The 27,913-nt window shown below is 46.1% G+C and overlaps 2 protein-coding genes across 7 annotated transcripts in view; one reads left to right on the top strand and one right to left on the bottom strand.

The window, feature by feature from the left end:
- Positions 1-25,033, bottom strand: herpud1 (homocysteine-inducible, endoplasmic reticulum stress-inducible, ubiquitin-like domain member 1). Of its 2 annotated transcripts, none has more exons than XM_085991225.1 (8): positions 24,893-25,033; positions 18,492-18,569; positions 16,717-16,794; positions 13,934-14,052; positions 13,720-13,842; positions 10,578-10,910; positions 7,594-7,750; positions 1-4,509 (listed from the first exon to the last, which is right to left on the bottom strand). In XM_085991225.1, the coding sequence occupies exons 1-8, from the start codon at positions 25,031-25,033 to the stop codon at positions 4,327-4,329; spliced, it is 1,212 nt and encodes a 403-aa protein (XP_085847351.1). In that variant the 3' UTR covers positions 1-4,326. The 2 variants fall into 2 exon arrangements, with proteins under 2 accessions (XP_085847351.1, XP_085847352.1); XM_085991226.1 differs by having other exon boundaries at positions 13,934-14,049.
- A 402-nt stretch (positions 25,034-25,435) lies between these two features.
- Positions 25,436-27,913, top strand: part of LOC147116367 (uncharacterized) — a 53,454-nt gene continuing 50,976 nt past the window's right edge. For 2 of the 5 annotated variants that reach the window (XR_015078796.1, XR_015078797.1), the window contains exon 1: positions 25,436-25,525. Coding sequence is in view for 3 of the 5 variants with exons in the window: in XM_085991229.1 (XP_085847355.1) it covers positions 25,474-25,525 (52 nt within the window). In the remaining 2 variants the exon portion in view is untranslated. The remainder of the gene's footprint in view (positions 25,526-27,913) is intronic. The other 3 variants (XM_085991229.1, XM_085991227.1, XM_085991228.1) reach the window with 2 other exon arrangements.

Here is a 27,913-nt window from a genome sequence, read left to right as displayed (position 1 = left end):
CCAACTGTAAACCAACAAACTGATTTATTTTACGTGTAATATGAACATAATATAGCTTTGAATATGTTTTAATTTATTTCATAATGCTCCTCGTCATGTAGAAAATAACAAAGCACGTCACTCTATTCTATTTATAGGTTACATTCATATTAAAAACTAGCAAATCCCTGAAACTAGTCAGCTCTAATCTTAGTGAGAGAGAACTCTCTCTCTGTGTGACTGTTTACACTCCAAAATTACAGCAGATTGTCTTTTTGTCCCAGCTAGACAGGAAGCCAAAGACTTGACCTCTGACTTCCCAGCCCCAGCTCTCCATGTTGGGAATTGGCCATTTGAGCTGCCAATGGAACCTGCTGCCACATTCCCAGATCTGGGTCCCATGGCAACTACTCCCCTCCGGCTGGCCTCAAATGAATGGAGCCATTTCAACCAATTATGAATGAATGTTACTGGAATGCATCAACAAACCCATTGTTTTAATCTGGTGTGTTACACAAAAAAACACCAATTTGGGCAGACACTTCAATCATAATGGCTCCATTCATTTGAGCAGCATGGGGAGGCAAAGTGAAAGGTCAGGGGTCATGGAGAGGAAGGTTCTTTAATTCTCAACAGCTATTTTGGGAGTAAAAAACTTATTTATTTTAAATAGACCCGTGGAGGGAAAATTGTAAATATGGAATTCCCATATACTGTAGGGCCCCTCCAGTGATATCTGGAGCCCCGAAATACTGGATGACGGTTATGTTCTTCATTAGCAAGTGTCCTTCATAGTTAATTTATATTAACAACACGTTAAAAGAAACTTAAATTCCTGTCGACACTGGCTATCTAGGCTCACAAATGAAGAATGGCCAATTGGACAAGATACTACCCCAGCGTTTTTATGACAAGGGGAGAAAATTGGCCAGAGAAGAAGGGAAACATTTTAAAAAATTCAAAAAAGTCAGAAATGGTGAGGGCACTGGAAACTATTAACATTTTTTACTTTGCCACAAGTCTTTCCCACTAATTATGTTTTTAATGTTATTTGGTAATGTAAATTGACTATGAATAATTAAGTACCTAAAATACATCAACATCATTTATTATTTAGCAAAAAAAAGTGCACTTCCACAGTATTTGTTGGTACACGGAAATGTTTGAAGTTACACAGGGTCGCACTTCCGTCATTAGCAAAAGGAGATGCAGTGGCCATCATGCAGTAGATTGTCTCTGCACTGTCTTGAGCTGAGGTTTAATTAGATAGGCAGCTAGGACTGGACCAAAAGCATTCAGTGTCGAGCTGTGGTACACTACTCTGACTGGAACTTCCAACAGGTGAGTGGGAGGTCGGGGGGTGGAGGTGGGGAAGAGCAGGGACGAGGGAAAAGATGCTATAAAACGGGAATAAAGACCGAGTTTACCCAATATCAGGTCATTAACAAACCCTCCTAAGTCTAGCGTGCAAGCTCCCTAAGTTTCTATATGAAATGTAAAGATTAGATAGAGCTTCCATTCTTCCATGAGATTAGATGAATAACGTAATTATAGCACTAGGACTGCCATCAATTCGTCTTTAGGAGACAGAGACTGGTTTTGAAATTTTTAGAATGCAAACTAGACATTATTAAATGTCTGGATTTTACAACTGAAGTGCCTTTGTTTCTACTTCTTTTCCATGCCTTATGATGCAGAGGGATTAGTTCTGAACATCTTTGATGAATTTTCATCAGTAACAAAGGAAACACCAGAATTCAACCCTTGAGCTCACTCCTACCTTCAGATTTGGGCTCGACAAAAAACAAAACAGCAACCAAAGGTGCCACAAACAGTAATTCCACCAGACAGTGAACATTGCTCCAGCCTCCCTGGCTGAACAGCCCTCAACCATTATCCAGGGAAGATTCCTGGAGCATCAATCTGTGAAGCGAGCAGGATAAGGTCAAAGTCAATCTTTACAGCATCATAAAATGGAACACTTCATTGTCTTAAAAGGTAGTCCCAGCAGTAAGCAGACAATGGAGTGATTGATTGATAAATATTTGGAATTTTAATATCGAGGGCATTTTACATAAAATTTATATTTGGCCCAACTGGCCTATGCCAGTGTTTATGCTCCACACGGGCCTCCTCCCATTTTAGGAAGAGGGGTGACTAGGGACTAGGTTGAAAAATTAATGGTCTGTAAATTTTGCTCCATTCAACTTGGATCATCAGGATGTTAATTTCAGTTGTACAATAGAGCAATTGCAGGAGCTGTTCACTCACCTCTAGCAGAAGCAGAGGCTGGAATTTTAATTTGGAGGTGGGTCGAGGGTGGAACTAGAAAGCGGTCAAAAAACCTGGTATAAAAGGGTTTCCCGCAGGCCCTGCTGAATTTAACGGTAGGGCCTGGTTAACATTTGAAAGTTCTGGTTTTTTTTCGGGTTTCCGTTTTTTTAACTCTTTAATCTCCCACCCGACCCCAAACCACTTGTTTTTGGGGTTAAAATCCCCCCCAGAATGTTTAAGCTGAGGCATGTGATGCATCATTAAATATGCAGGCCTGATATCACGGTGTGCTGTCGTGAGAACCAGAATCTCACACAGGATTGTACATAAATTACTGACGAAACACCTGCAGATGAAGAGTTCCACTCTCCGAGTTCCCGAGGTGAGGCCTCTCCAGGTATTGTCAGCATCGTTCGACTCTCCGACTGTCAGAACAAAGCAGCAGCTGCAATCTCCAGCTAGTCACTCGCCTGCAGCAGTACAATGATTTGGGGGGGGGGGGGGGGGGGCGGGTGGAGGAGGAGTGGTGGAAATAGGCAGGTTGGGGGCGGGGTAGGATAGGCAGGGTGGGGGATGGGTACGATAGGCAGGCAGGTTGAGGGATGGGTGGGCTAGGCAGGGCGGGGGATGAGTGGAAATAGGCAGGGTGGGGGCGGGGTGGGACAAGCAGGGCGGGGGATGGGTGGGATAGGCAGGCAGGGTGGGGGATGGGTGCGATAGACAGGGTGGGGGATGGGTGGGATAGGCAGGCAGGGCGGGGGATGGGTGTTTCTGCAGCTTTAGTTCTGATGTTTGCAAATTCTGGCTCATTATACAAGTGATGCTACTCTTGGCCAATCAACAATAGGATAGTTAATGGCGGGGGGTGGGTGGTAGGTGACACGGGGAGACCAATGCCAAGGGGGAAGTTACACACACACAGACACACAATCTGGGCCAACTAGAACTTATGCTCAGAAAATATTATACTTTGGTTCATTAGTCTTTAATATGGAAATTTAAAAAAGACAAGCTATGTTGATAAATAACTGCCTAGTGTGGTAATGATTCAGATCAGGCAGCCCCCAGGTTTTGTCCCTGGTCTGTGTTGAATTAGCTGATTGCAGTTGGGGCACTATAATCGGCCTGGGTAGAGAAGATGGGTGGGGGGGTGGTTGGGATTTCAAATCCTGAGTGAGTGACCCTTGCTGCAATGTGTGTGCGCAGACATCAGGTGAAGAAAACCAGCCTCCGTTGTGCTTCACCCCATGGTTCAATATCCTGCCGAGAACTGTAAAGTTTGCATGTAAAGAATGGGTATTTGGGTGAGATACTGAAAGACTCCTGGCACCGCTGGAACCCTCCGCCAATGGAACAGAAGTCTACATTGTGTGGTTTTATAATCTGACTCATGACTTCCAGCACTCCTAGTCAGCATCGTTTAATGAAAACCAAAAGACCCAGCAGAGCAGCTTTGAACAGGAACTAGAAGTGGATCAGAGAAAGCAGATCCCTCGGAGCAGGCAGGTCTCCTTTACATCAAAACTCTTTTATTGTGCGTTTTGATTTGTAAGGTGAAAACTAGATATACAACTTTGCAAAGGTATCAACAGTAGTAAAGGTTCCAGTAAATGGTCATCTTTAAACTTGCACAGGAGCGAAAAAGCACTTTTAACCGTGTGAAGCCATATTTGCCGGAGTTAAAACTGCTGTTGGCCACAGCTGTTAGAGAGACTGTAAACTGTCAACACACTGTGGAGTCATTACATGATCCAATTTACAGCTTCAGATAGGCTGGAAGAGTCCCAAAATTGCACATTTTATAATAGTTCTATATCTTTCCTCTAATAATTTACAAAATTTACACCTTTATATCACATACTATTCTGCGCTCCATATAGAATCAAATTCAGAGACCCAGTCACAACAGAAACATTCTGAAATAACAACAGAAAATGCTGGAAAAACTCAGCAAGTCAGGCAACATCCGTGGATCTCATCTGATCTCATTTTGCACAATGCCCGGAAGCACTGAAACTAGGATTGCACTATTTAAAAAAAAAGAACACACAGCAGTCCTGCATATACTTGGAATTAGTTCGCCACAGCCTGGGGACCTTCAGGAACCAAAGAAGAAAAGAAGGTTTTGAAGAACACCCAGGTCTTATTCGCAAGCGTGGTCCTATCCACCTCAGCCTCAGGCACCAGTGCGGTCTGTGTCTCATCATTGCTTCCAGAGTTACTCGCTACTTCAAGATCTTGATCCGGTGTTCCGCTCTGCAACCCACAGACCGAGGAAATCAGAGCTTCATTCAATTAGTCACACACACACGCACACATTAAACCGTAACACCATAATTTAACTTGAATCAAGCGTGCAGAGTTTTTGTTTATTCCGCAGCTTTTAAAGACTTTCCCACCCAATAAGAGAACTTGTATTTACATAGCACCTTTAAAACGTCCCAAGGCACTTCACATCAGACAATATTTGACACCGAGCCACAAATTAGGACAGGTGTCCAAAAACTTGGTTAAAGAGATAGGTTATAAGAAGCGTCTTAAGGAGAGAGAGGTGGAGAGGTTTGGGGAGAGAATTCCAGAACTTAGGGCCCAGACAGCTGAAGACACGCCTGGAGTACTTTGTACAGTTCTGGTCACCTTACCTAGGAAAGACATACTTGCCTTAGAGGGAGTGCAACGAAGGTTCACTAGACTTGGAAAACATTTTCTCAGCATTAACCCTGTCAAGCCCCTTAAGAATTTTATATGTTTCAATTAGATCACCTCTCATTCTTCTCAACTCTAGGGAATATAATCCTAGTCTGCTCAATCTCTCCTCTTAGGCTAATCCCCTCATCCCAGGAACCAGTCTAGTGAACCTTTGTTGCCCTGTATAACTGTAGTAAGACTTCTTTACTTTTATACTCTAATCCCTTTGTAACAAAAGCTAACATACTATTTTCTTCCCTAATTGCTTGCTGTACCTGCATGTTAGCTTTCTGTAATTCATGTACAAGGACACCCAGGTCCCTCTGAGTGCAAACATTTCCCAATCTCTCACCATTCAAAAAATATTCTGCTTTTTTGTTTTTCCTACCAAAGTGGATAACTTCACACTTCCCCACATTGTATTCCAATTGCCATGTTCTTGCCCAACAGTCAACCAGTCTATATAGCTCTGCAGCCTCTTTGCGTCCTCCTCACAGCTTACTTTCCCACCTAACTTTGTATCATCAGCAAACTTGGATACGTTACATTCAGTCCCTCCATCTAAGTCATTAATATAGATTGTAAATAGCTGAGGCCCAAGCACTGATCCTTGCGGTACCCCGCTGGTTACAGCCTGCCAACTCGAAAAAGTCCTGTTTATTCCTACTCTCTGTTTTCTGTCCATTAACCAATCCTCAATACATGCTAATATATTACCCCAATACCATGAGTCCTAATTGTGTAATAACCTCTTGTGTGGCACCTTATCGAATGCTTTTTGAAAATCCAAATATATGACATCCACTGGTTCCCCCTTATCCATCCCACTAGTTACATCTTCGAAAAACTTGAACAGATTTGTCAAACACAATTTCTCTTTCATAAAACCATGTTGACTCTGCCAAATCATATTATGATTTTCCAAGTGCCCAGTTACCACATCCCTAACAATATTTTCTAGCATTTTGCGTACTGATGTCAGGCTAACTGGCCTATAGTTCCCCATTTTTTCTCGTGCTCCTTTCTTAAATAGCGGGGTTATGTTTGCTGCCTTCCAATCCTTGGGGACTGTTCTAGAATCTAGGGAATTCTAGAAGATTAATACCAGTGCATCCACTATCTCTGCAGCTACTTCTTTTAAAACCCTAGGATGCAGGTCATCAGGTCCAGGAGATTTGTCGTCACTTAGTCTCATTAATTTCTCCAGTACTATGTCTTTACTTATACTGATTTCTTTAAGTTCCTCATTCTCTCTAGACCCTTGGTTCCCCATTATTTCTGGGGTGTTTTTTATGTCTTCTACTGTGTCTTCTACAGATACAAAGTATTTGTTTAATGTCTCAGCCATTTCCTTATTGCCCATTATAATTTTGCCTGCCTCTGCCTCTAATGGGCCGACATTTATTTTCACTAATCTCTTCCTATTTACATACCTACAGAAATGTTTACAATCTGTTTTTATGTCTCTTGTTAATTTACTCTAATATTCTTTTTTCTCTTTCCTTATCAATTTCTTGGTCCTCTTTTGCTGAATTCTAAAATCCTCCCAATCCTCAGGCTTACTATTCTTTTTGGCAATATTATAAGCCCCTTCCTTTGATCTAATACTATCTTTAACTTATCTTGTTAGCCAAGGTTGGACCACTTTTCCTGTGGGGTTTTTGTACCTTAAAGGAATGTATATTTGTTGTAAATTATGTATTAATTCTTTAAATGCTAGATGCAATGAAGCAGAGAGCATCTTGTCCATTAGGGACTGGGCATTGATCCGATTTATTTAGGGTGCTTTATATAGGTTCCTACTCAGCAAAGGGAACCATAATGATCAATGTGACATGTATTACAAAGGTACAACAGGAAAAATGACATGGAGGCTGTACAGTATATATTGAAGGTTTCAAGTTTCAATCTCCTGTTCTGCCACATTCTTTACATTAGGGATACGTAGAATAAGCTTCGTGGCTTGTTTGTAAGGTACAGTGTTGGGTGTTGAGCATTTTATAAAGAGGCGCATTTAACAAGGGTAATACAGTAATCATGGGGGACTTTAATCTACATATAGACTGGGTAAACCAGATTTGCAGTAATGACATGGAAGGCGAATTCATGGAATGTATATAAGATAGTTTTCTAGATCAGTGTGTTGAGGAACCAACTAGGGAACAGGCTATTTTAGATCTAGTATTGTGCAATGAGAAAGGGTTAATTAATAACCTTGTAGTAAAGGGGCCTTTAGGGAAGAGTGACCATAATATGAAAGAATTTTATATTGAGTTTGAAAGTGATTTAGATAAATCCAAAACTAGGGTCTTAAATCTAAGCAAAGCAAACTACGTGGGTATGAGGGGCGAGTTGGCCAAGGTAGATTAGGAAACTACATTAAAAGGTATGACGGTAGAGAAACAATGGCTAGCATTTAAAGAATTAATACATCATTTACAACAAATATACATTCCTTTAAGGTACAAAAGCCCCACAGGAAAAGTGGTCCAACCTTGGCTAACAAGATAAGTTAAAGTTAGTATCAGATCAAAGGAAGAGGCTTATAATATTGCCAAAAAGAACTGCAATCATTTATTTGAACTCTAATAGCTGCTGTGTTACCAACTCTCTGTCCTCTATTCAAATAAACTGTGTGTAAATTCCACTGACCTCTTCTTGCACATTATCCTGGTTATCTCGATTCTCCTGGTGTTCCTGATTTTCCTGGTTTTCGTGATTCGGATTGGCTGCCTCCGCTGGCCCATTGTCATTTGGTACTGGCTGTACTGGTGCTGGATGCCTGAACGGGAACCAACCAGCACGATGCCTGCAGGGAAACCACATGACACACCTTTAGTTATCAGGCAAACAGTAAGCAAGTAGCCCCTAGGAAGAAGGACTATTCAACACCTGGAGGATAACACGGCATTTAGTTTGCAACAGGTTTCCGTAGGAGACTCTGCTTCCCTGACACTGAGTGTAACAAAACTGTACATTAAAACAAACTCGGAGAATTATCTGCTAGTGTATGGAGCTGAATCCCATCAGATTTCAAGGCCGAACACTTGCTTGGGAAGGCTTAATAACTAAGTGTATCGCTTGGTGCAGTACTGAGCTCTATAAATCAGGAAGGTGCTGATTTAGTTAACCTCAGCTGGGGTGGCATAGGGATGCCACAGTTGGTTTCTGTGCCTTTGGGCAAGGCTGCGGGGTGGGGGGTTATTAATCAACCAATCACTATCCAGTGATCCCCTTCCCCACTGGAAGCATCTTGTGGGTAATTTAAACTTTTATCAGTGGGCAATAGACAGGCATGAATGAATTGGCAGCCCACTTTATACCTTGGCCGATTATCTACTCCACTGGAAAAGAAAAATCAGGTGTGGTGTAAAACAGACTGCTGATTCACTGTTGCCTGTTTTATGCCCACCCATAAAATTAAACCCCCCCCCCCCCCCGTGTGTTTGTATGTCAGGTGTGGGCTGGGTTGGGCTTGGATCATTCTCTCACAGTCGAATAGCCGGTCAACACTGAAATAAAATATCTGCACAACTGGTCATTCCCTATGTAGTGTTTCTGGATGGGGGGCCAAGTTTAATATGCATTATACAACCATAGCAATCTCAAGAGAAGATTCTAAAAAAATCTCTTCAAAAAAGTTGATATATTACTGTGAATCTTTTCCATACTGCTGGTTTCCAGTAGATAAAAGGTTGAGATGGAACACGATCAGGATCATTAAAATACTAAATAGCATCAACAATGTGGATGTAAGAGGCCATTTTACTTCAGCTATTAGTAATAGAAATAAATAGAAGGCTTGAAAACAGCGTTGAATCTAGCAAACCTTAAATGAGATTAAAGAATAGAAAGAAACTCAACAGAGCATAATGCAGGCAGTAATCAGAGCCCTATAGGGCAAAATTGGGTCGCGCCCCCCTTTAGGGCGCTAACTTCACTGGTGCCAGAAATTCACTGGTAGCTCCCCAAGAGGGAGGCGGAGTGCTACTGGAAGCGCCCCGCCTCCCTCTTGTGGTGCTGCAAGTGAATAGCGCGACGCTACGTGCCACGGTACTACAGGCCTTCCTCCCCTTATTAAAGGGGAGGGGCCACCAGGGATCAGAGTGCTGGCAAACGAGCCCAGCACTCAAGAGACGTGCCAGGCTCACGGAGCACAGCTGGCACTCCGCGGGGGGGGGGAACGGCAACGGGGGCAAGTGCTGGCAGGCGGCCAGCAACAAAAATGGCCACCCGACACCTCACGTTTAATTAGCACCGCCCCGGCAGCAAGTAGGCCCCTTTGACCCTGCCGGAAATAGCGTCCGGCGGTAAGTCAGGGGGCGCTACCGAAGATCGCGGCTGGGGCGTGAGCCGGGCGCTGCGCACGGCAATGATGTCATCGCCGGAGGCGCAGCGCCGTGAGGCGCTACCAGTTACCGCCGCTGCTAACCTCCTGCTGAATTTCACGGGAGGCGTTAGCAGCGCCACGCCCGGGCACTAGTTGTTTTGCACCCTCTTAGGGCGCTAATGGGAGGTGCTAATGAACGGAATTTCCCCCCCCCCTAGTGTTTAGTGCTTAGCATTGGCCTCAGTAGTAGGGCTGATCTCTGGTCACTGGATCTATTGGACTTTGCAGCATTTAGTTTACTGAACCCTGACCCGTCTGTGTACAGTCCACCGAGATACATCAACCAAGCTGCAAAAACACAAACAAGCCACAAGCCAACTCAAAGAAGCCACGTCATCAAATAAAGCACACTGTACACCAACTCTCCCAGCTCCTGTTGACCTCATTCCAGCTACCCCCAACATCCTCAGGTGTAAATCCCACCAGAGCGAATTCTCTCTTCCTTCCACACAAAACACACCAACTTTCACCATATTGGAATATTTCACAGGGCACCGCCCCCTCACAGGGATGACTAGGGACAGGAAGAAATTGAGAATGGGACAGTTACCCAAGGCTGCTCTCATTCACTCCTCATCAGTTTACTATAGAACAGCGTTGACCCAGTGTTGGTTTCATGGTTACGCCTGTGATCCAGGTTCATTGCGATGCTATGGCCAGGAGAGGGGGTGTGGATGATGGGAGTGGCTAATAATTGAAGTAAAAATAAAAGTTATTACCGACATAATTAATGCCAAACATTGTGTCAGATTGTAAATCTGCAGTGTTCTTCGGAAATAATGCCGTTCGTGGGTTTAACCAGTTGTTTTTACGGATGTCACTGTTTAAAGAGTCACTGTCACTGGTGTCAATCCCACAAGCCAATTGACCAGGTTAGTAAACAGGTGAAGAGTGTAATAATGTAGTCAGCAATGCAGTAACATCACCGCACAGGCAATGGCATCAAACATAGGGTGGCCAACTCCAACTGCCCCGCCCAGTCAAACAACCTTCCCTCCCCCATTCTCCAAGACTTTTATAACTAATAAACAAAGTGTTCAAAGGAAGTGCCACTCTGTTTTTCCTTGCAGTGTCCAGGAGATGAATCTTTAATTCCTGGAGAGTTGGCAGCCTGACCGCACATAAAGCTCGGGTGTGCGAACAAGATCGAACCAAGAATTAAATACACGGGGTTGCGCGGCTAATAAAGGGCTGGTTGGATTTAAAAGTTGGTGTCAGGTGCTTCAGGGCACTGCAGAATACTTACAGGTACATCAGCAGAATGGCGCTCACCACCAACACCACACGGCTCAGAGACGAGTAGAAGTACACAATGCTGAGGAAAAAGCAGGCGCGGGCGGTTAAGTAAAGCCAATCCAGCCAGTCACGGTTCAACTCCTCGTCGTCATCCATCACAGGGCCCCCCTGAGCATTCATCCGTAGGTTCTGGTTAGCTGGTGGGTTGTTGAGTTGAGGCAGTGGGGCATTCTGATCTGCGGGAAGGTTGACCAGAGGAGGCTGGTTGGGCAGTGCCACAGGGGTCCCTGGGGTGACCACCGGTTGTTGCTGGGAGTTGGTGGCAGCAGCAACTGCAGCCTGACTGTAAAAATAAAATTAAAATTCAGAAATAAATCAGGTAATATCCGACGTGCTCCGTTACTGGATGGATGTTGACTGCACTGGACAAACACCTCCAAGTTCCCCTCCAAGTCACACACCATCCTGACTTGAAATTATATCGCCGTTCCTCATCGTCGTTGGGTCAAAATCCTGGAACTCTACCTAACAGCACTGTGGGAGTACCTTCACCACACGGACTGCAGCGGGTCAAGATGGCAGCACACCACGACATTCTCAAGGGCAACTAGGGATGGGCTATAAATGCTGGTCTTGCCAGCGACGCCCACATCCCAGGAATAAATAAAAAAAACAATTGGCCCAAGGGTTACAGATGTAACCTGAAGAGTTTCATTAGCCCCAAAACATAGAAGATAGGAGCAGGAGTAGGCCATTTGGCCCTTCGAGCCTGCTCCGCCATTCAATGAGATCATGGCTGATCATCCAAATTCAGTGCCCTGTCCCTGCCTTCTCCCCATATCCCTTGATCCTTTTAGCCTTAAGAAATATATCCAACTCCTTCTTGAATATATTTAATGACCTGGCCTCCACCGCCCTCTGTGGCAGAGAATTCCACAGGTTCACCACTCTCTGGGTGAAGAAATTCCTCCTCATTTCAGTCCTAAATGGCTTACCCCTTATCCTTAGACTATGACCCCTGGTTCTGGACTCCCCGGCCATCAGAAACATCCTTCCTGCATCTAGTCTGTCCAGGCCTGACAACATTTTATAGGTTTCGATGAGATCCCCTCTCAATCTTCTAAACTCCAGTGAGTATAAGCCCAATCGACACAATCTCTCCTCATACGTCATTCCTGCCATCCCAGGTATCAGCCTGGTGAATCTTCGCTGCACTCCTTCCATGGCAAGAACGTCCTTCCTCGGATAAGGCGACCAAAACTGCACACAATACTCAAGGAGCGGTCTCACCAAGGCCCTGTACAACTGTAGCAAGACATCCTTGTTCCTGTACTCGAACCCTCTTGCTACGAAGGCCAACATACCATTTGCCTTCTTATCCACCTGCTGCACCTGCATGCTTACCTTCAGCGACTGGTGCACAAGGACACCCAGGTCTCTTTGCACTTCCCCTTCTCCCAATCTATTGCTATTCAAATAATAATCTGCCTTCCTGTTTTTGCCACCAAAGTGGATAACCTCACATTTATCCACATTATAGTGCATTTGCCATGTTTCTGCCCAATCACCCAACCTGTCCAAATCATACTGGAGTTTCACGACATCCTCCTCACAGCATACCCTCCCACCCAGCTTTGTGTCATCTGCAAATTTGGAGATATTACATCCAATTCCCTCGTCCAGATCATTAATATATATTGTGAACAGCTGGGGTCCTAGGACCGATCCTTGCGGTACCCCACTAGTCACTGCCTGCCACTCGGAAAACGACCCGTTTATTCCAACTCTTTGCTTTCTGTCCGCCAACCAGTTCTCTATCCAAGTCAATACCTTGCCCCCAATCCCATGTGCCTTAATTTTGCACGCTAATCTCTTATGTGGAACCTTATCGAAAGCCTTCTGAAAGTCCAAATACACCACATCCACTGGTTCTCCCTTATCTATTTTACCAGTTACATCCTCAAAAAATTCCAGTAGATTAGTCAAGCATGATTTATCTTTTGTAAATCCATGTTGACTTTATCCGATCCTGTCACTGCTTTCAAAGTGCTCTGCTATTACATCTTTTATAATTACATCTTTTATAACACTTCAGGCTACTATTCAACTAGCGGGCCGATTACTAGTAATATTTACTTTAAAAGGAACTAGTGGATCTCCCTTGGTATTGGCCAGTCGAGTCAGGAGACACGCTAGCCTAGATTTTCCAACATAGGTACTCCCCTGTGGTTAGAAGTGGGTCTCAGACAGACTCAATGAAACTGTGCTGTTTCCACCCAGTTTTCTGGCATCAGCTCATTAGAATAGCTTCAGGTGCAGATTTGGTCATAGGGACAGGAGTCGGCCATTCAGCCCCTTGAGCCTGTTCCGCCAGTACCTCAACTCCATTTACCTGCCTTTGATCTATACCCCTTGATACCCGTACCTAATAAAAATCTATATCTCTCAGTCTTGAAGATTTCAATTGACCCAGTATCCTTAGCCTTTTGGCCCAGCTCTAATTTTAAGATTGTGTCCCCTTGTTTTGGAGTGGTTCAGAGCACAGTAGTGGTGGGCGTGGAAAATTACTTAAGTGATAACTTACTGGCGCCAACAGGTCCCTTATCTCTTTGGGAATAGGAGCCTCTGCCTGCACTAATCATCTGCCACAGGGGGGACACGTCCCCTTTGGTCTGCAGATGCAGGTACTGGTGGAAGGAGCATACTTCCATTGACTTGCTGCATTTCCCTACATTTCAAAAGAAACTTGTTGTGAGGAGTGATCAAAGGCATTTCAATGCAGTGATACATCAATATTAAAATGCAAGCTTTGAATATTAAAATTGCTAAATAACCTTCTCTTGCATTCAAACTTCAAATCAGAGATAGTTAAAAATACAAATACAGGTATAACAATAACTGACTGAGTAATGGGTACATTTTACGGGTGATTTTTTGACTACATTCACCATGATACAATCGCTCCTTTGGTAAATGGCAGTCTGTACACCATGGGGAGATCGGCAAGTTCTGTTTGTAAACAATAGCAATCTATGGTCGTAATGCTGGAGCAGAATTGGCAAAAAGAGGAGGGATGTGAAGCAGGAATTACCCCAGGAAAAGCCTTCACATTCATTTAAAAAGATAACTCGCTGGGTCAGTTAAACACTTACTATTGCATATAATACTGCCTTGCGTACATCTGTTGGAACCAAACGATTTGCTGAGAGCTGTACAGATTGTATACTGCTAGACCAGACATTCCCACCAGGCTCTGGGGCTCTTCTCCTGCAGGCCTTTCAATGACAAATTGAAGTCCAGATGAAATACATATCCAATGAAGAAAAACGTCAAGTCAGTGATGAAGGAGGCTCTCTTCATACTTACCAGGCGCCATACGCCCAAGGGAAGGAGGTGGGTCCTCTTTGTCGGAGGCCATCTGCAGCTACTGGTGTGGGGACAGTGAGGGTATCCTGGCCGGAGGCTGTAGGTGCAGCTGATTCCTGCTTACAGGAGCAATAGAAAGAGAAGTCAACTTGCTACCCAGATACAGAGAAACATGACCAGTGGACAAAGGAGCAAGCTGATGTCAATGAAACTTCCTGTCTGCCATTTTGTTTTTGTCTCCCATTAAAAAGTCCTATTTCCACTTGGCAAAAGTTAATTTTGGTCCATCCCCAGCTCAACAATAACTCACAGCTACAGCTCCGTGAGAGTCTTTCTGCTTTTCTCAACTTTGTTTTTGTTCCTCTATTCTGCAATCCACGACTTGTGATTTCCAATACCAAGAGTAGACACGATGGAAGGATGTTGTTGCATGTTCTGCCCGATGCTCCATTCAATCCTAAAATGGATGCAATCCACACCCTGGACTCGAGCAAACTACTTGCTTAAGACTGGGCATTCAATAAAGACTACCCCCTTTGGTTCTGTCCTCTCAGCCTCAAGTCTCAATGGGGTAGAAATTGATCTTGGACGGGAGTGCAAAACGGGCGATAGCGAATCAGCTGCCCGCTTTACACTCCGCCCAATTTTCTTTACCACTGAAGTCAACAGACGGGCTGCCTATATACTGTCGCCCATTTAACATTCCCAACCACAATAAATTTCTACCCCAGCAACACTGACTAAACCCATTCACAAAAAATGAGATTTATTCAATTCCAACACACAAGGTATAAACTAAACATTTAACAGGAGGAACCAGAATGGCAACAACTTCCAATTAGATTCTTCCTCCGTAGGATTTTAGCAGAAGACTGAAACCAATTAGGATATAAATAACTTGCTCTCAACTCATGTCACAACAGCTGGGCACTTTGTCTTACCACAAACATGCAAATCTTCAGAGCGGGGGGGCCACATTTGTGAAAATAGGTTTCAGTCTGTGCTCGGCACAGCACCTGTTCTCATCCTGTGGGCAGAGCTTTCGTGACTGTTCAAAGCAGGAAGCGACAAGCTTCACTCCCCCTCTTACTGCATTTCCCTGTGGTCCAACTCAATCGCTGGGCTGAGTTTTTTCCTCCATCGCACAGTAATGTGCCCCTGAATTCATTAGCTCTTTAAAACTATACTTGGTGCTACACTGCACAGCTACTGTACAACTCCAGTTAATACACTTTGAAAAATAAAACTGTAACACAGAACCACAGTCCTTAATCTTTTCTTCCTATTGCGTGTGTGAATCGAGATTTAGGCATAAACACCAAGTGTTGGTGTTAACAACAGTTTACATGTATTTATATGGTGCTTTGAATGTAGGAAAATGTCCCAAGCACTTCAAAGAGGAAGAAAGTAATCACCATCAAACCTTTGTGGAAGTTAAAAGAGGGGCTGGAAGGTTTGGTCAAAGAGATGGGTTTTCCGGTGGCTTTGAAAGGCAGGGAGAGAAGCAGAGGAGTTTACAGAGGTTGTCCGCAGCACAAGGCCCCAGCACCTGAAGGCTCTGCCACCAATAGTGGATTGGAGGGAGTTGTACAGAAAGAAAGAACTTGCATTTCTGTAGCATCTTTCACATCCTCAGGACATTCCAAAGCTTTTTACAGCCAAGTAACTACTTCTGAAGTGTCGTCACTACTTGTTTTGTAGGTAAACGTGGCAATCAATTTGCACACAGCAAGGGCCCACAAAATGAGATGAATGACCAGGTAATTTTAATTGGTGGTGTTGGTTGAGGGAGAAATGTTGGCCAGGACACTGGGAGAAATCCCCTGTTGTTCTTCAAATAGTGCCAGGGGATCTTTTACATCCATCCGAGATTGCAGACAGGGCCTCGGTTGAACGTCTCATCTGAAAGACAGCTCCTCCGACAGTGCAATTCTCCCTCAATACTGCGCTGAAGTGTCAGCCTAGATTATATGCTCAAGTTTCTGGAGATGGGGTTTGAACTCACGATCAGAGTCAGGGCACTGGAGAACAAAAGACTGAAGGATGGTCACAGAGGTAGAGTTCCAAGGTCACCAGAGTAAGTGGCTTAGAGGAGTTACTAAGTCTAACAGCGCTAGGGTGCTGGTACACTGCCGACTTGTTGTCTGCATCTCGGTCGATAATTCACCAATGCACAAATTTGATATCCATAACTTTCCAACCCAGCGTTGCCTCCTCCCCCACCCTCGCTTGTCATTAGCTCTCACTATGAAAATTGTGGGGTGGGAAGAACTGCACAAGAGGCCTCAGTGGGGCCATTCGTTCACTCGCTCTTTGATTATCTACACCAAACATCAGTTGAAGTATTAACAAAGAAAAACCAACTAACTTCTGGCTCAACAGAGTAGAGGGACATGGGCTCGGCACCAAAACAAGAGGCAGGTCAACACCGTTAGTGAGTCATGGAAGGGGTGGAATGGCTAAATAATCTCTGATGCCCAGCTTCCTACACAAGTGTGACGGAGCTGCAGTTCTTTGCTCAGTTAAAAGCTTCTAGTGAGCAGATACCGTGGCAGTCACATTGAATTGTGCGATTTACAAGGGCCCTCATTTTAGACAAGCGAGTAGCAAACTAAAGAACAGCCACAATTTCCTTGGCCAACTTCCTTCGAGATGTGAACCAAGTTCCCACTTGCACAGTGATGCAGGCTTGTAAAGCTGCCACCATCCCTTCCCATTCTACACAGTGCTGCTTACAGGTGTGTATGTGCGTTGTGTGCTTACCCCCCCTTGTTTTCTTTTACCTTCACACTCGCTTCCTGTGTAGATTCGGATCCACTTTTAAAGTTACAGACCAGGTGAAGGGTGTGGTACTGGTCACACTGCGGAAAACAAATGAGAGAGGCAAGACAATTAGCACAAGACCCACTCTAGGTATTTCTGGGAGTCAGTCAGGCAGCAATTGGTCCGCAAGACCACAAAATACAGTCATTTAAAATTTGTATTCTAATTTATATTTCCACAACTCCAAAGGGAAGGCTAATTCTAAATCTATTCAACAAAACTCTTTACATTAATAAAAACTAAAGAAATAACTTGCTGAGGAAAGGTTTATGTAAATAACTAATGTCTGAATGTTACCATCACAAAGTGAGACACCAACTGGTTAATGTAGTTTGATTGAAGTCTTCAGTTTACTTCATTTGGTACCAGATGATTTTGTAACCCATTCCCATGACACATGTCCATGAATCCAAACATAAAGAGCATACACGAGGTGTAAATGGCACTTCTTATATGGTACAGTATGGCTTGTATATGGTTCCAGCACATGGGTGCTGCAAACTGGGTAAGTTGTGTGACCAGCATGGCCAAGAACCCGATAACCAGCAGCTACTATTGCCCAGCATTTCAGCTCATAAGCCTTTCATCCCTGGCATCTGGGATCAAATCCAGCCCAGAGACGAAAATCTCCTCTGATCAGATATGATCTTGGGTAAACCCAAACAACATTCTTAGCAACCACAAGATCACAGCATAATTCAGTGCTGATTGGCAATGCCAATTAGAAGGATCATAGGACTAGTTAGTGTGGGCAATGGAAGACTCACTGGTGCTGCAGGGGATTGAGGCTAGAGTTCAAGCACTCTGCTCGGGAACTTTACTCTGCCAAATCTGTGCTATAGCTGGCCTGTGAGTACTGGATGCTGACACCGAATGTGTTAACTGGATAAAGTGTTGCACTGACATCATCACCTTGATATGTAATAGATACTCAACTAAAATATGCTTGCTTAATGACAGTATTTCAGTGAAACACCACACTCCTTCAGTGTCACCACTCACTATTCCATTAACTATGCGGCTTCAAACTATTGTGTTAATGCACACATATCACAAGGATAGAAAGAAGAACGAACCTGCATTTTTATAGTGCCCTTTCACGACCTCAGGCTATTTCAAAAGCGCTTTACAGCCAATGAAGTACCTTTTGGAAGTGTAGTCAATGTTCTAATGTAGGGAAATGCGGCAGTCAATTTGCACTCGAGATAAATGATCAGATCATCTGTTTTTGTGATATTGGTTGAGGGACAAATATTGGCCAGGACACTGGGAGAACTCCACTTCTCCTTCGAAATGGTGCCATGGAATCTTTTATATCCATTTGAGAGAGAGCAGACGGGGCCTCGGTTTAACGTCTCATGCGAAGGAAGGCACCTCAGACAATGCAGCACTCCCTCAGTACTGCACTGAAGTGTCAACCTAAATTATGTGCTCAAGTCCCTGGAGTGGGCCTTGAACCCGCAACCTTCTGACTCAGAGGTACGTGTGCTGCCAACTGAGCCAGGGCAGACACCTTTAAAAGGGAGAAAATTCTATCCTCATTAATTGCACACATTAAAATACTACAGAAGCAATAAATGATTCCCCAAATCATGAGAGCACTGAACTCAAAAGTTTCAGTGTCTAACTGACGAATACTGATATTAAATACATTTGAATCACACAACCCGTTTACAGGATGAGAAGTGCTTTTTGTTGCTCTTTCTCGCCTCTAGTGGGAGCTCGCAATACTGACCTTTCGTAGCACATCCTTTAGCAACAGGTGGTCAGGCAGCAGCTTCCCCGAATAAATCAGCCTTTGCTCTGGTTCAGTCTGGAAAAGCAAACACAGGAGATGATCAGGCAGAGACATGGTGGGCACTGGATTTGTGGAGTTGCTTTCAATCCTCCTGAAATTTCAATGGCGCTGTTTATTCAAACGGAGTGGTCTTGGATTCGCTCCTGATCTTTTCATATTAATTATGGAAATTGGATAAGGCATAATGTGTCACAGTATAATAAATAACATATTTACCTATATAACAAGTGTCACTGCACTTCAAAGTTACTTGCTTTTAATGAAGCACTTTTGAGACACTTCTGGGAGATGTGCGAAGGTGCTATATAAATGCAACTTTAAAATCAGGCAGACAGCTGCAATTCGATTGAGTGATTCTGAGGAAGTTAGACCATGAGTAATGAGTGCCAGCACAGCCAGTGCTGCCGTAGGCTATTTTCATCCTGTGCCTCTAACAGAAAGACTGTCTTGCATTTACAATCGTACCTTACCAATCACGGAGAAACGTAAAAGTGCTTCACACAAGGTTACTTTTTGAATTGCGGAGACGGGTATTAGGCAAACACAGCAGCCAGGCTGTGCATATCAAGATCCCACAAACAGCAAGGAGATAAATGACCAGTTAATGTTTTTTTGGTGGCGTTGGTTGAGGAAGGAATGTTAGCCGGGACACCGGGAGAATTGCCTGCACTGCAGGGAATCTTCAACATTCACCTGAACAGGTAGCTGGAGCCTTGATTTGATGTCTCATTAACATCATCGTCGCTGGGTCAAAATCCTGGAACTCCCTCCCCAACAGCACTGTGAGAGTACCTTCACCACATGGACTGCAGTGGTTCAAGAAGGCGGCTCACCACCACCCACATCCCAGAACGAATTTTTAAAAAAGCAGTCACTGCAGCCAGTGTCAGAGTAGGCGAGAATAAATAACGTGCTTTGTTTGCTTCTCAGAACGTATTCATTAAAAAAATGTTTTGAATCCTTTAGTGATTCAGCAGGCTGCTTTCCATTTAAACTGACTGTCCCTTCAGCTCTTTCCAACAGGTAGAATCTGGGTGGTAAATAATGGTCCTTACAAACACGCAAGTGCACATCTGTGGAATTCTGCCCAACTTCCACCCCCAAGTGTTAGAAACAAACAAGGCAACAGTGGCGCAATGCCTGCAAAGTTGCGGAAGTAGGGTTGGTACTGTGCCACATGGCGCAGTGTGGCAATAGCATTACACTCAGTGCCAGCTGACTGGAATCTGTATCTAAAAGTAACATCAGCTTTGGCCTCTTCTTACAGATAGGCAGAAGTAACTGAAAGCAGTAGAAAGACCATGTTGTCGATGAAAGGGGGATTAAAAACCATAGTGGCTAAACATTATGAAGCATGTTACCATAAAGCATATATCCAGACTCTCTGTTACAGCACAGAAACAGGACATTCAGCCCAGTGGACCAGGTCTGGACCAGTGTCTTTCTCCGTGAGACAGCTACTCCAATTCCACACTCCTGCCTGCTTGCTCTCCACACTTAATATTCAAGCATTATCTGATTCCCTTTTAAAATAATCTATGGACTGCGCTTCAACAATGGTTTGTGGCAAAGAATGTTACATTCCAAGCACCAGGCTATCTATTATCAAGTGTGCTGTTCTCCCTCAGCTATTCTTTTACATTCACAGTCTTCAGGACAGTATTTGTTTGTGTGGGAGCAAAGAGCATTTTAAAAGGGCCATCACTGGGGCTGTTAGGATGTGTCCATCGGTTCAATTTAAACATTGGTCTTTCTGGTGAGGGTAAAAATAATGCTGAACGTGGGATTACTGCACTGGCAGGATAATGACTCAGTGTGGTCACTGGGAAATGTAATGGTGAGCTTGTGAAACCAACATATTACGTCCACTCAGCTATCATAACAAAACACACAATTACAGATGTTGTCCTTCCAGAGCCTGGGTTGTTTCTGGAGAAAGCATCCGAGCTGGATAATACCAGGCTGAGGTACCGGCGGTTACATGTCTGCCATCGGATAGTGCGGCAATTTGAGGTGGCAAGTTACGAGAATCACAAGGAGCGAATGCACAACATTGAAGCAAACTAGCATAAGTGTAACAGTAAGTGAGCCCAGTGTTAACATTGCAGATATTACCAGTAATGCGAGAACACATTTTAACCCATGTAAAAAGGTATAGAAGCGTCTGTTATAAAAATGGATGGACAGTGAGCAGTGAACACCGGCTTCATTCTGTTGCAACAATGACCTTTTGCAGGTGACTATTTACAAACTGGGAGACAGCGGAGAAATGTGGGAGTGGGCCAAGGGGGTGAGCAGTTGCTATTTCTAGAGTCGGGGGGGGGGGGGGGAGAAACTGGGTCATTTTATAGATTATTTTAAAATATTGGGGCAAACAAAACACAAATTTTTAAAAAATTCCAAAATTAAAAATACACTTCCACTCTTCAATAGATCATCGGATCCCATTGTTCATTATATTTTTTTAAATAAAAATGTTTTTTAATTGGTGACAAACGCAGCAGTGCTGTCAGAAATCCATAAAATGTGTAGCTGCTTCACACCTCAGGGTTTAAAAGCAAACTAAATAATTCATCAAAATTATCTAAAGCTTTATTTTAAACGCAATACATCGGAGAGTCTAGAAAATTCTTCCTGTTCAGAATTTTAAATGAAAAGTCAGTGTGAGCACAACTGGAAAATCTAGCTTTATACTCATACCTACTTTTGCAGTAAGAGTATCAACAGGTGAGACGTTTCACTCCCTCTGATCACAGGATACGAAACCTGTGAGAAAAGCCCCCATTTATAATCACCCAGCCACATTCTGTTCACTGACTGACATATTAGGTAATGTTGTCTTAAAGTAACAGCGTCCCTTTTTGAAAGGATCTAATTTGTCAACTTTAAAGGTCAGTGTTGCACATTTTAATCAGAGCAGGGACAACGATTTAAAGGGCCACTGGTGCTGTAACAGTTTTCAGATTGGCTGTGTTCTTGAACACCTCCCCGCCTCCCCTTAAACACTAACTGCCATCCCATACTAACTGGAGTAAGGGCAGAAGGGCAGACTAAATATACAATATCTGCTTCAGTGCAATGTTACCTTGTGATTTGTACTTAGAAACTTTTCAGATCTGTGGCAGCAGATGTTGCTGCACTACTGCTAATGCCTTCGGAATCTTCCATTTACAATTTTTTTTCTTTCTCTCCTTCCCGTTCCCTCTGTTGAAGGCACCGACTCCCGGAGCCCTCCAGTACCTCACCCAGCTACCTATCCTTCATGTGTGATCGTCAGCAGGCTATTGAACTGTGTGGGGGTAGTACAGCCATTCCGTCTTCGCATGCCCACTTCCAGAAGGGGGCGCTGGACTATCAGAATGCGAGCTTGGGCCGATATTGCCCTCCCTGACCTCAGGGCACTGAAGCCAATCGAGTACCCCACTGCCCACCATCACCACCCCACTGGGACCCACTAACTCAGCACAGACTGGGGAATCGTCCTAGTCTGTGTACTTCATCTGCTCACTGCCTTAAGCTGCAGAGCTATCACAGGAACTCCAGTTTACAAATCTAAAGGGTAAAGGGTGTGAAGATAGTAACAATTCTAACCTGATTAAAGGGGCAGATGCCAAATTAGGAAAATGGACTTCTGGTCCACATTAGAATTCCTATAAAAGGTCCAGAGAACTAGATATTGGGAGACATGAAAATTGTAGCCACGGCAACAGTGTGGGTTCCACCTGAAGTATCCAGTGACTGCAGAATGCACAAGGATTGCAAAACATCTGGTGCCTCCCCCCTCACATTTCAGAGCGGAGGTCACTCCACCAAATCGCGACTATCTCCCCATCCTTATGAGTCGCACAGTGAGAGAGTCAAGCTTTGGAATCCAAGCTGATCCTAAACTAGTGCAGACTCTTAACTTCCAGTACTTCCACACACTCATTTAGGACAGGGCTTGGTGCATTTAGCATGGTGTTGAATGCAGGTATGAAAATTATAAACATATTTTATCGTAACACTTTTAAAAACCACCAAAACACACTGAAGTTGAGCGATTTCTGTAATTAAGGGATAATTTTAGTGTCTACAGTCAATTGTAGGAAAAGCAAATAGCAACGTTTTGCCTACAAACTGTCCAATATATAGATGCTATAAATTTTGTTTAACATTCAGTGTAAAGTTAATGTCAGATTCCAGTTAACTGATCGGATAGTTAACAGCTAAAGGCAAACAAGTATAGAAATTATGATGAACCTTTATAAAACACTGGTTCGGCCCCAACTGGAGTACTGTGTCCAATTCTGGGCACCAAACTTTAGTAAGGATGTGAAGGCCTTAGAGAAGGTGCAGAAAAGATTTACGAGAATGAGTCCAGGAATGAGGGACTTCAGTTACATTGATAGACTGGAGAAGCTGGGGTTGTTCTCCTTGGAGCAGAGAAGATTGAGAGAAGATTTGATAGAGGTGTTCAAAATCATGAGGGGTCTGGAGAGAGTAGATAGAGAGAAACTGTTCCCATTGGCAGAAGGGTCGAGAACCAGAGGACACAGATTTAAGGTGATTGGCAAAAGAACCAAAGGTGACATAAGAAAAAGCTTTTTTACGCAGCGAGTGGTTAGGATCTGGAATGCACTGCCTGAAAGGGTGGTGGAGGCAGACTCAATCGTGGCTTTCAAAAGGGAGTTGGATGAGTACCTGAAGGAGAGAAATTTGCAGGGCTATGGGGGAAGGGCAGTGGAGTGGGACTAACTGAAGTGCTCTTGCAGAGAGCCGGGCCGAATGGCTGTAACCATTCTATGATTCTAAGCAACTCCCTCCCACCACTTGATCCGCTGCATTTGGAAGCAAATTTATGGGAATGAAATAAATGCAGCTCTTGTATTTTCTTCATTATACACTGGGCCTCTTTACCTTTGAGTTTGATCCAAAATCTCATGACGTTTACGTGTTAGTCCCCGAAACAAGCTCACAGCAGCTTCACTTCCCTATTTGTTGTGGTGTGGAGATGCTGGAGTTGGACTGGGGTGGACAAATGTAAGAAGTCACACGACACCAGGTTATAGTCCAACAGTTTTATTTGAAATCACCTGACGAAGGAGCAGCGCTCCTTTTGTTGTACGCGCTGTCAAAGTGAGCACGCACTTCCCTGTCCACCCTTCCTCACTCACACCAGGTGCTAGGTTCAGTGCAATTTAGTCTGAATCATTACATCCGGTTGGGGATTGTACAGAGTCCCCAACAGCAGCTCTCTGATCAAGGTACAACAGCAGCTCTCTGATCAAGGTACAACAGCAGCTCTCTGATCAAGGTACAACAGCAGCTCTCTGATCAAGGTACAACAGCAGATCGCTGATCAAGGTACAACAGCAGCTCTCTGATCAAGGTACAACAGCAGATCGCTGATCAAGGTACAACAGCAGCTCTAAAATCAAGGTACAACAAAAGGGGGGGGGGGGAAGGAGAACATGGTGCAGACTATGTCAGTGAAATAGTGGAAACCGGAATACAATGGGTGACAGATAGGGTTGCCAACCCTCCAGGATTGGCCTGGAGTCTCCAGGAATTGAAGATTAATCTCCAGGACACGGCCGCGAGCAACCCAGAAGAAATATCATAGGGACATTAAAAGAATTGTGTGTATTTTTCATTTTTGTTTATTAGCTATAAAAATATTGGAGAATGATTTTTAAAATGGCTGTTTGACTGTGGGGGATGGTGTCACCTCCAGGAATAGGTCCAACCAGAGTTGGCGACTCCAGTGACAGCACAGACTTGTGCGCAGGCATGTGTTGTCTTGACCCAGGTGCCAATTCTGTTCCACCCCCCACTCCTCCGACCAACATTTTAACCCACCCTGTATCAGTACGAGTGGTGAATATAACACCATAACAAGTTTACTCATATCTCTCCAAGGCCAGTTCTACTCTAGAATCTGCAGCTTGCAAATATATTGCTGCAATGTGTCGTACAGGAGTGACTAAGTCCACCAAGCTCAGGCAACTCTGCTCGATCTCCACTAAAAAGTTCTTGCTCAGCTTTGAATTCCTTGGGCCTCAAAGCTTGGAAAGGGCGGTTCTAAGTCTCGTAGCCTCACTGCCAGATATATCCTCAATCGTAACACTTAACAAGTAGGGGCCGGAACTCGACAGGAACATTGATCTAAACTATACACGCGGCCCTCAAGCGTCAACGGTATCCACCTAATCGGCCCGATAAGATTTATTTTGAAAGTTGAGACACTTAGACTGTGCTTCGAGTTCCTGACCTGGTATTAAAGCCACTGCCCGCGACACAAGAAATGCTCCCACTCCCCACCACCCTCAATCTACTTGGTCTCTCGGCCCTTTACTTACTGGGTGACTCGGGTAGTTCTCGCTCAGATACGTCTTCAGCTTCTTTATTGTCCAGCCCAGCTCTGCCTGGACCCTTTGGTCCTCATATCTTTGGTTGGGCGCTTTAATGACCAAGGTCACCATCTCCTGGTTCGTCCCCATACTCTCCCCGAATTCGTCTTCTTTCTGGTGCGGGGTTGTTGGTTTGTTTTTTCCCCCAAACGACGACGCAAGTGAGCTCACCCAGCCACCAGGAAATACCCAGCCGAACCGCGAACAGCACAAACACGGTCAAAATAAGCAGAAGGAATCCTGTAGGGGAAACTGTATTGATCAAACGCTGCTTATAATGGCAAAATAAAGCCTGCTGCGGGAAGTAGCGGCAGTAAACTCCAGGAGCTTTGGCTGGATACAAGTTTCCGCTCGAGTTTGAAGTGACTCGTTTCTCAACATTGGTGCTGGGTGTCCTGTTGCCAAATTAGAGTGTGGCTGCTGGCGATTGGTCGGACGGAGCAGAGACGTGGAACTCGGAGAAGGGGGGTGGAAATCCCCCCCCCCACCGGACCGACCTTCCCCGGGCTGAAAACAGAGGGACGCGGCTGATGCAATCTCCCAGTCCGGGCCACGGAACCCCCGGCTCCCGCTCAGTTTCAGGTGAATTACAGGCGGTCCGAAGGAACATCGTCCTCCACCCGACGCGAATGAAATATTTTCTTTCATTCTGGATGTCGGTTTCAAGATGTAAAATCGTACAGTACAGAACGGAGGCCATTCGGCCCATTGCGCCTGTGCCGGCTCTTTGCAAAGAGCTATCCAATTCGCCCCGCGCCCCCACTCTTTCCCCACCGCCCTGCATTTCTTTTTTCATTTCATGTATTTATCCAATTTCTCTTTTGGAAGTCACTATTGAATCTCGTTCCACCGCCCATTCAGGCAGTGCATTCCAGATCGTTACAACTCGCTGCGTAAACACATTTCTCCTCATCTGCCCTCTGGTTCTGTAACAGAGCTATAATTTTAGAGCACATTTTAGCTTACACCTCTCAAAAAAAAGAATCGATTTCTCAGCAGCTCCTTACGATTAAACAATTGCGGTCAGGGTGGCCAGTTCGCCGTCATTCCGCCTTTGAAACTAACTGCAACTTGGGGATTTGGCGCGTGGGGAAACCCCGAAATTGTAGTCAGTCATTGGCAGCTCCGACACAGGCTGCGCTATGCACCCCCCGCCATCCCCCCATCTCCCATCCCGCCATCCCCCCATCTCCCACCCCACCCCGCCATCCCCCCATCTCCCACCCCACCCCGCCATCCCCCCATCTCCCACCCCGCCATCCCCCAACTCCCACCCCGCCATCTCCCCAACTCCCACCCCGCCATCCCCCTATCTCCCACCCCCCCCATCCCCCCATATCCCATCCCCCAACTCCCACCCCGCCATCTCCCCAACTCCCACCCCGCCATCTCCCCAACTCCCACCCCGCCATCTCCCCACTCCCACCCCGCCATCTCCCCACTCCCACCCCGCCATCTCCCCACTCCCACCCCGCCATCTCCCCACTCCCACCCCGCCATCTCCCCACTCCCACCCCGCCATCTCCCCACTCCCACCCCGCCATCTCCCCACTCCCACCCCGCCATCTCCCCACTCCCACCCCGCCATCTCCCCACTCCCACCCCGCCATCTCCCCACTCCCACCCCGCCATCTCCCCACTCCCACCCCGCCATCTCCCATCCCCCCATCTCCCACCCCGCCATCCCCCATCTCCCACCCCGCCATCTCCCCAACTCCCACCCCGCCATCTCCCCAACTCCCACCCCGCCATCTCCCCAACTCCCAACCCGCCATCTCCCCAACTCCCACCCCGCCATCTCCCCAACTCCCACCCCGCCATCTCCCCAACTCCCACCCCGCCATCTCCCCAACTCCCACCCCGCCATCTCCCCAACTCCCACCCCGCCATCTCCCCAACTCCCACCCCGCCATCTCCCCAACTCCCACCCCGCCATCTCCCCAACTCCCACCCCGCCATCTCCCCAACTCCCACCCCGCCATCTCCCCAACTCCCACCCCGCCATCTCCCCAACTCCCACCCCGCCATCTCCCCAACTCCCACCCCGCCATCTCCCCAACTCCCACCCCGCCATCTCCCCAACTCCCACCCCGCCATCTCCCCAACTCCCACCCCGCCATCTCCCCAACTCCCACCCCGCCATCTCCCCAACTCCCACCCCGCCATCTCCCCAACTCCCACCCCGCCATCTCCCCAACTCCCACCCCGCCATCTCCCCAACTCCCACCCCGCCATCTCCCCAACTCCCACCCCGCCATCTCCCCAACTCCCACCCCGCCATCTCCCCAACTCCCACCCCGCCATCTCCCCAACTCCCACCCCGCCATCTCCCCAACTCCCACCCCGCCATCTCCCCACTCCCACCCCGCCATCTCCCACCCCGCCATCTCCCCAACTCCCACCCCGCCATCTCCCCAACTCCCACCCCGCCATCTCCCCAACTCCCACCCCGCCATCTCCCCAACTCCCACCCCGCCATCTCCCCAACTCCCACCCCGCCATCTCCCCAACTCCCACCCCGCCATCTCCCCAACTCCCACCCCGCCATCTCCCCAACTCCCACCCCGCCATCTCCCCAACTCCCACCCCGCCATCTCCCCAACTCCCACCCCGCCATCTCCCCAACTCCCACCCCGCCATCTCCCCAACTCCCACCCCGCCATCTCCCCAACTCCCACCCCGCCATCTCCCCAACTCCCACCCCGCCATCTCCCCAACTCCCACCCCGCCATCTCCCCAACTCCCACCCCGCCATCTCCCCAACTCCCACCCCGCCATCTCCCCAACTCCCACCCCGCCATCTCCCCAACTCCCACCCCGCCATCTCCCCAACTCCCACCCCGCCATCTCCCCAACTCCCACCCCGCCATCTCCCCAACTCCCACCCCGCCATCTCCCCAACTCCCACCCCGCCATCTCCCCAACTCCCACCCCGCCATCTCCCCAACTCCCACCCCGCCATCTCCCCAA

Source organism: Somniosus microcephalus, chromosome 6 (genome assembly GCF_052327205.1).
Source record: "Somniosus microcephalus isolate GS21.2 chromosome 6, FLI_Smic_1.0, whole genome shotgun sequence".
NCBI classification, from domain to species: Eukaryota; Metazoa; Chordata; class Chondrichthyes; order Squaliformes; family Somniosidae; genus Somniosus; species Somniosus microcephalus.
The sequence above is the reverse complement of the archived record's forward strand: the minus strand, read 5'-3'. Positions and strand labels throughout refer to the sequence as shown.

Bases quoted from the DNA above. Each gene is read 5' to 3' on its own strand.
- herpud1 (XM_085991225.1), bottom strand. From the start codon at position 25,033: ATGGGGACGAACCAGGAGATGGTGACCTTGGTCATTAAAGCGCCCAAC. The intron at 7,751-10,577 runs GTAAGTATTCTG...GTTTCCCTGCAG, and splicing joins GCCATTCTGCTGATGTACCT to GCATCGTGCTGGTTGGTTCC. The intron at 4,510-7,593 runs GTCAGTGGAATT...TGTGGGTTGCAG, and splicing joins AGGATAATGTGCAAGAAGAG to AGCGGAACACCGGATCAAGA.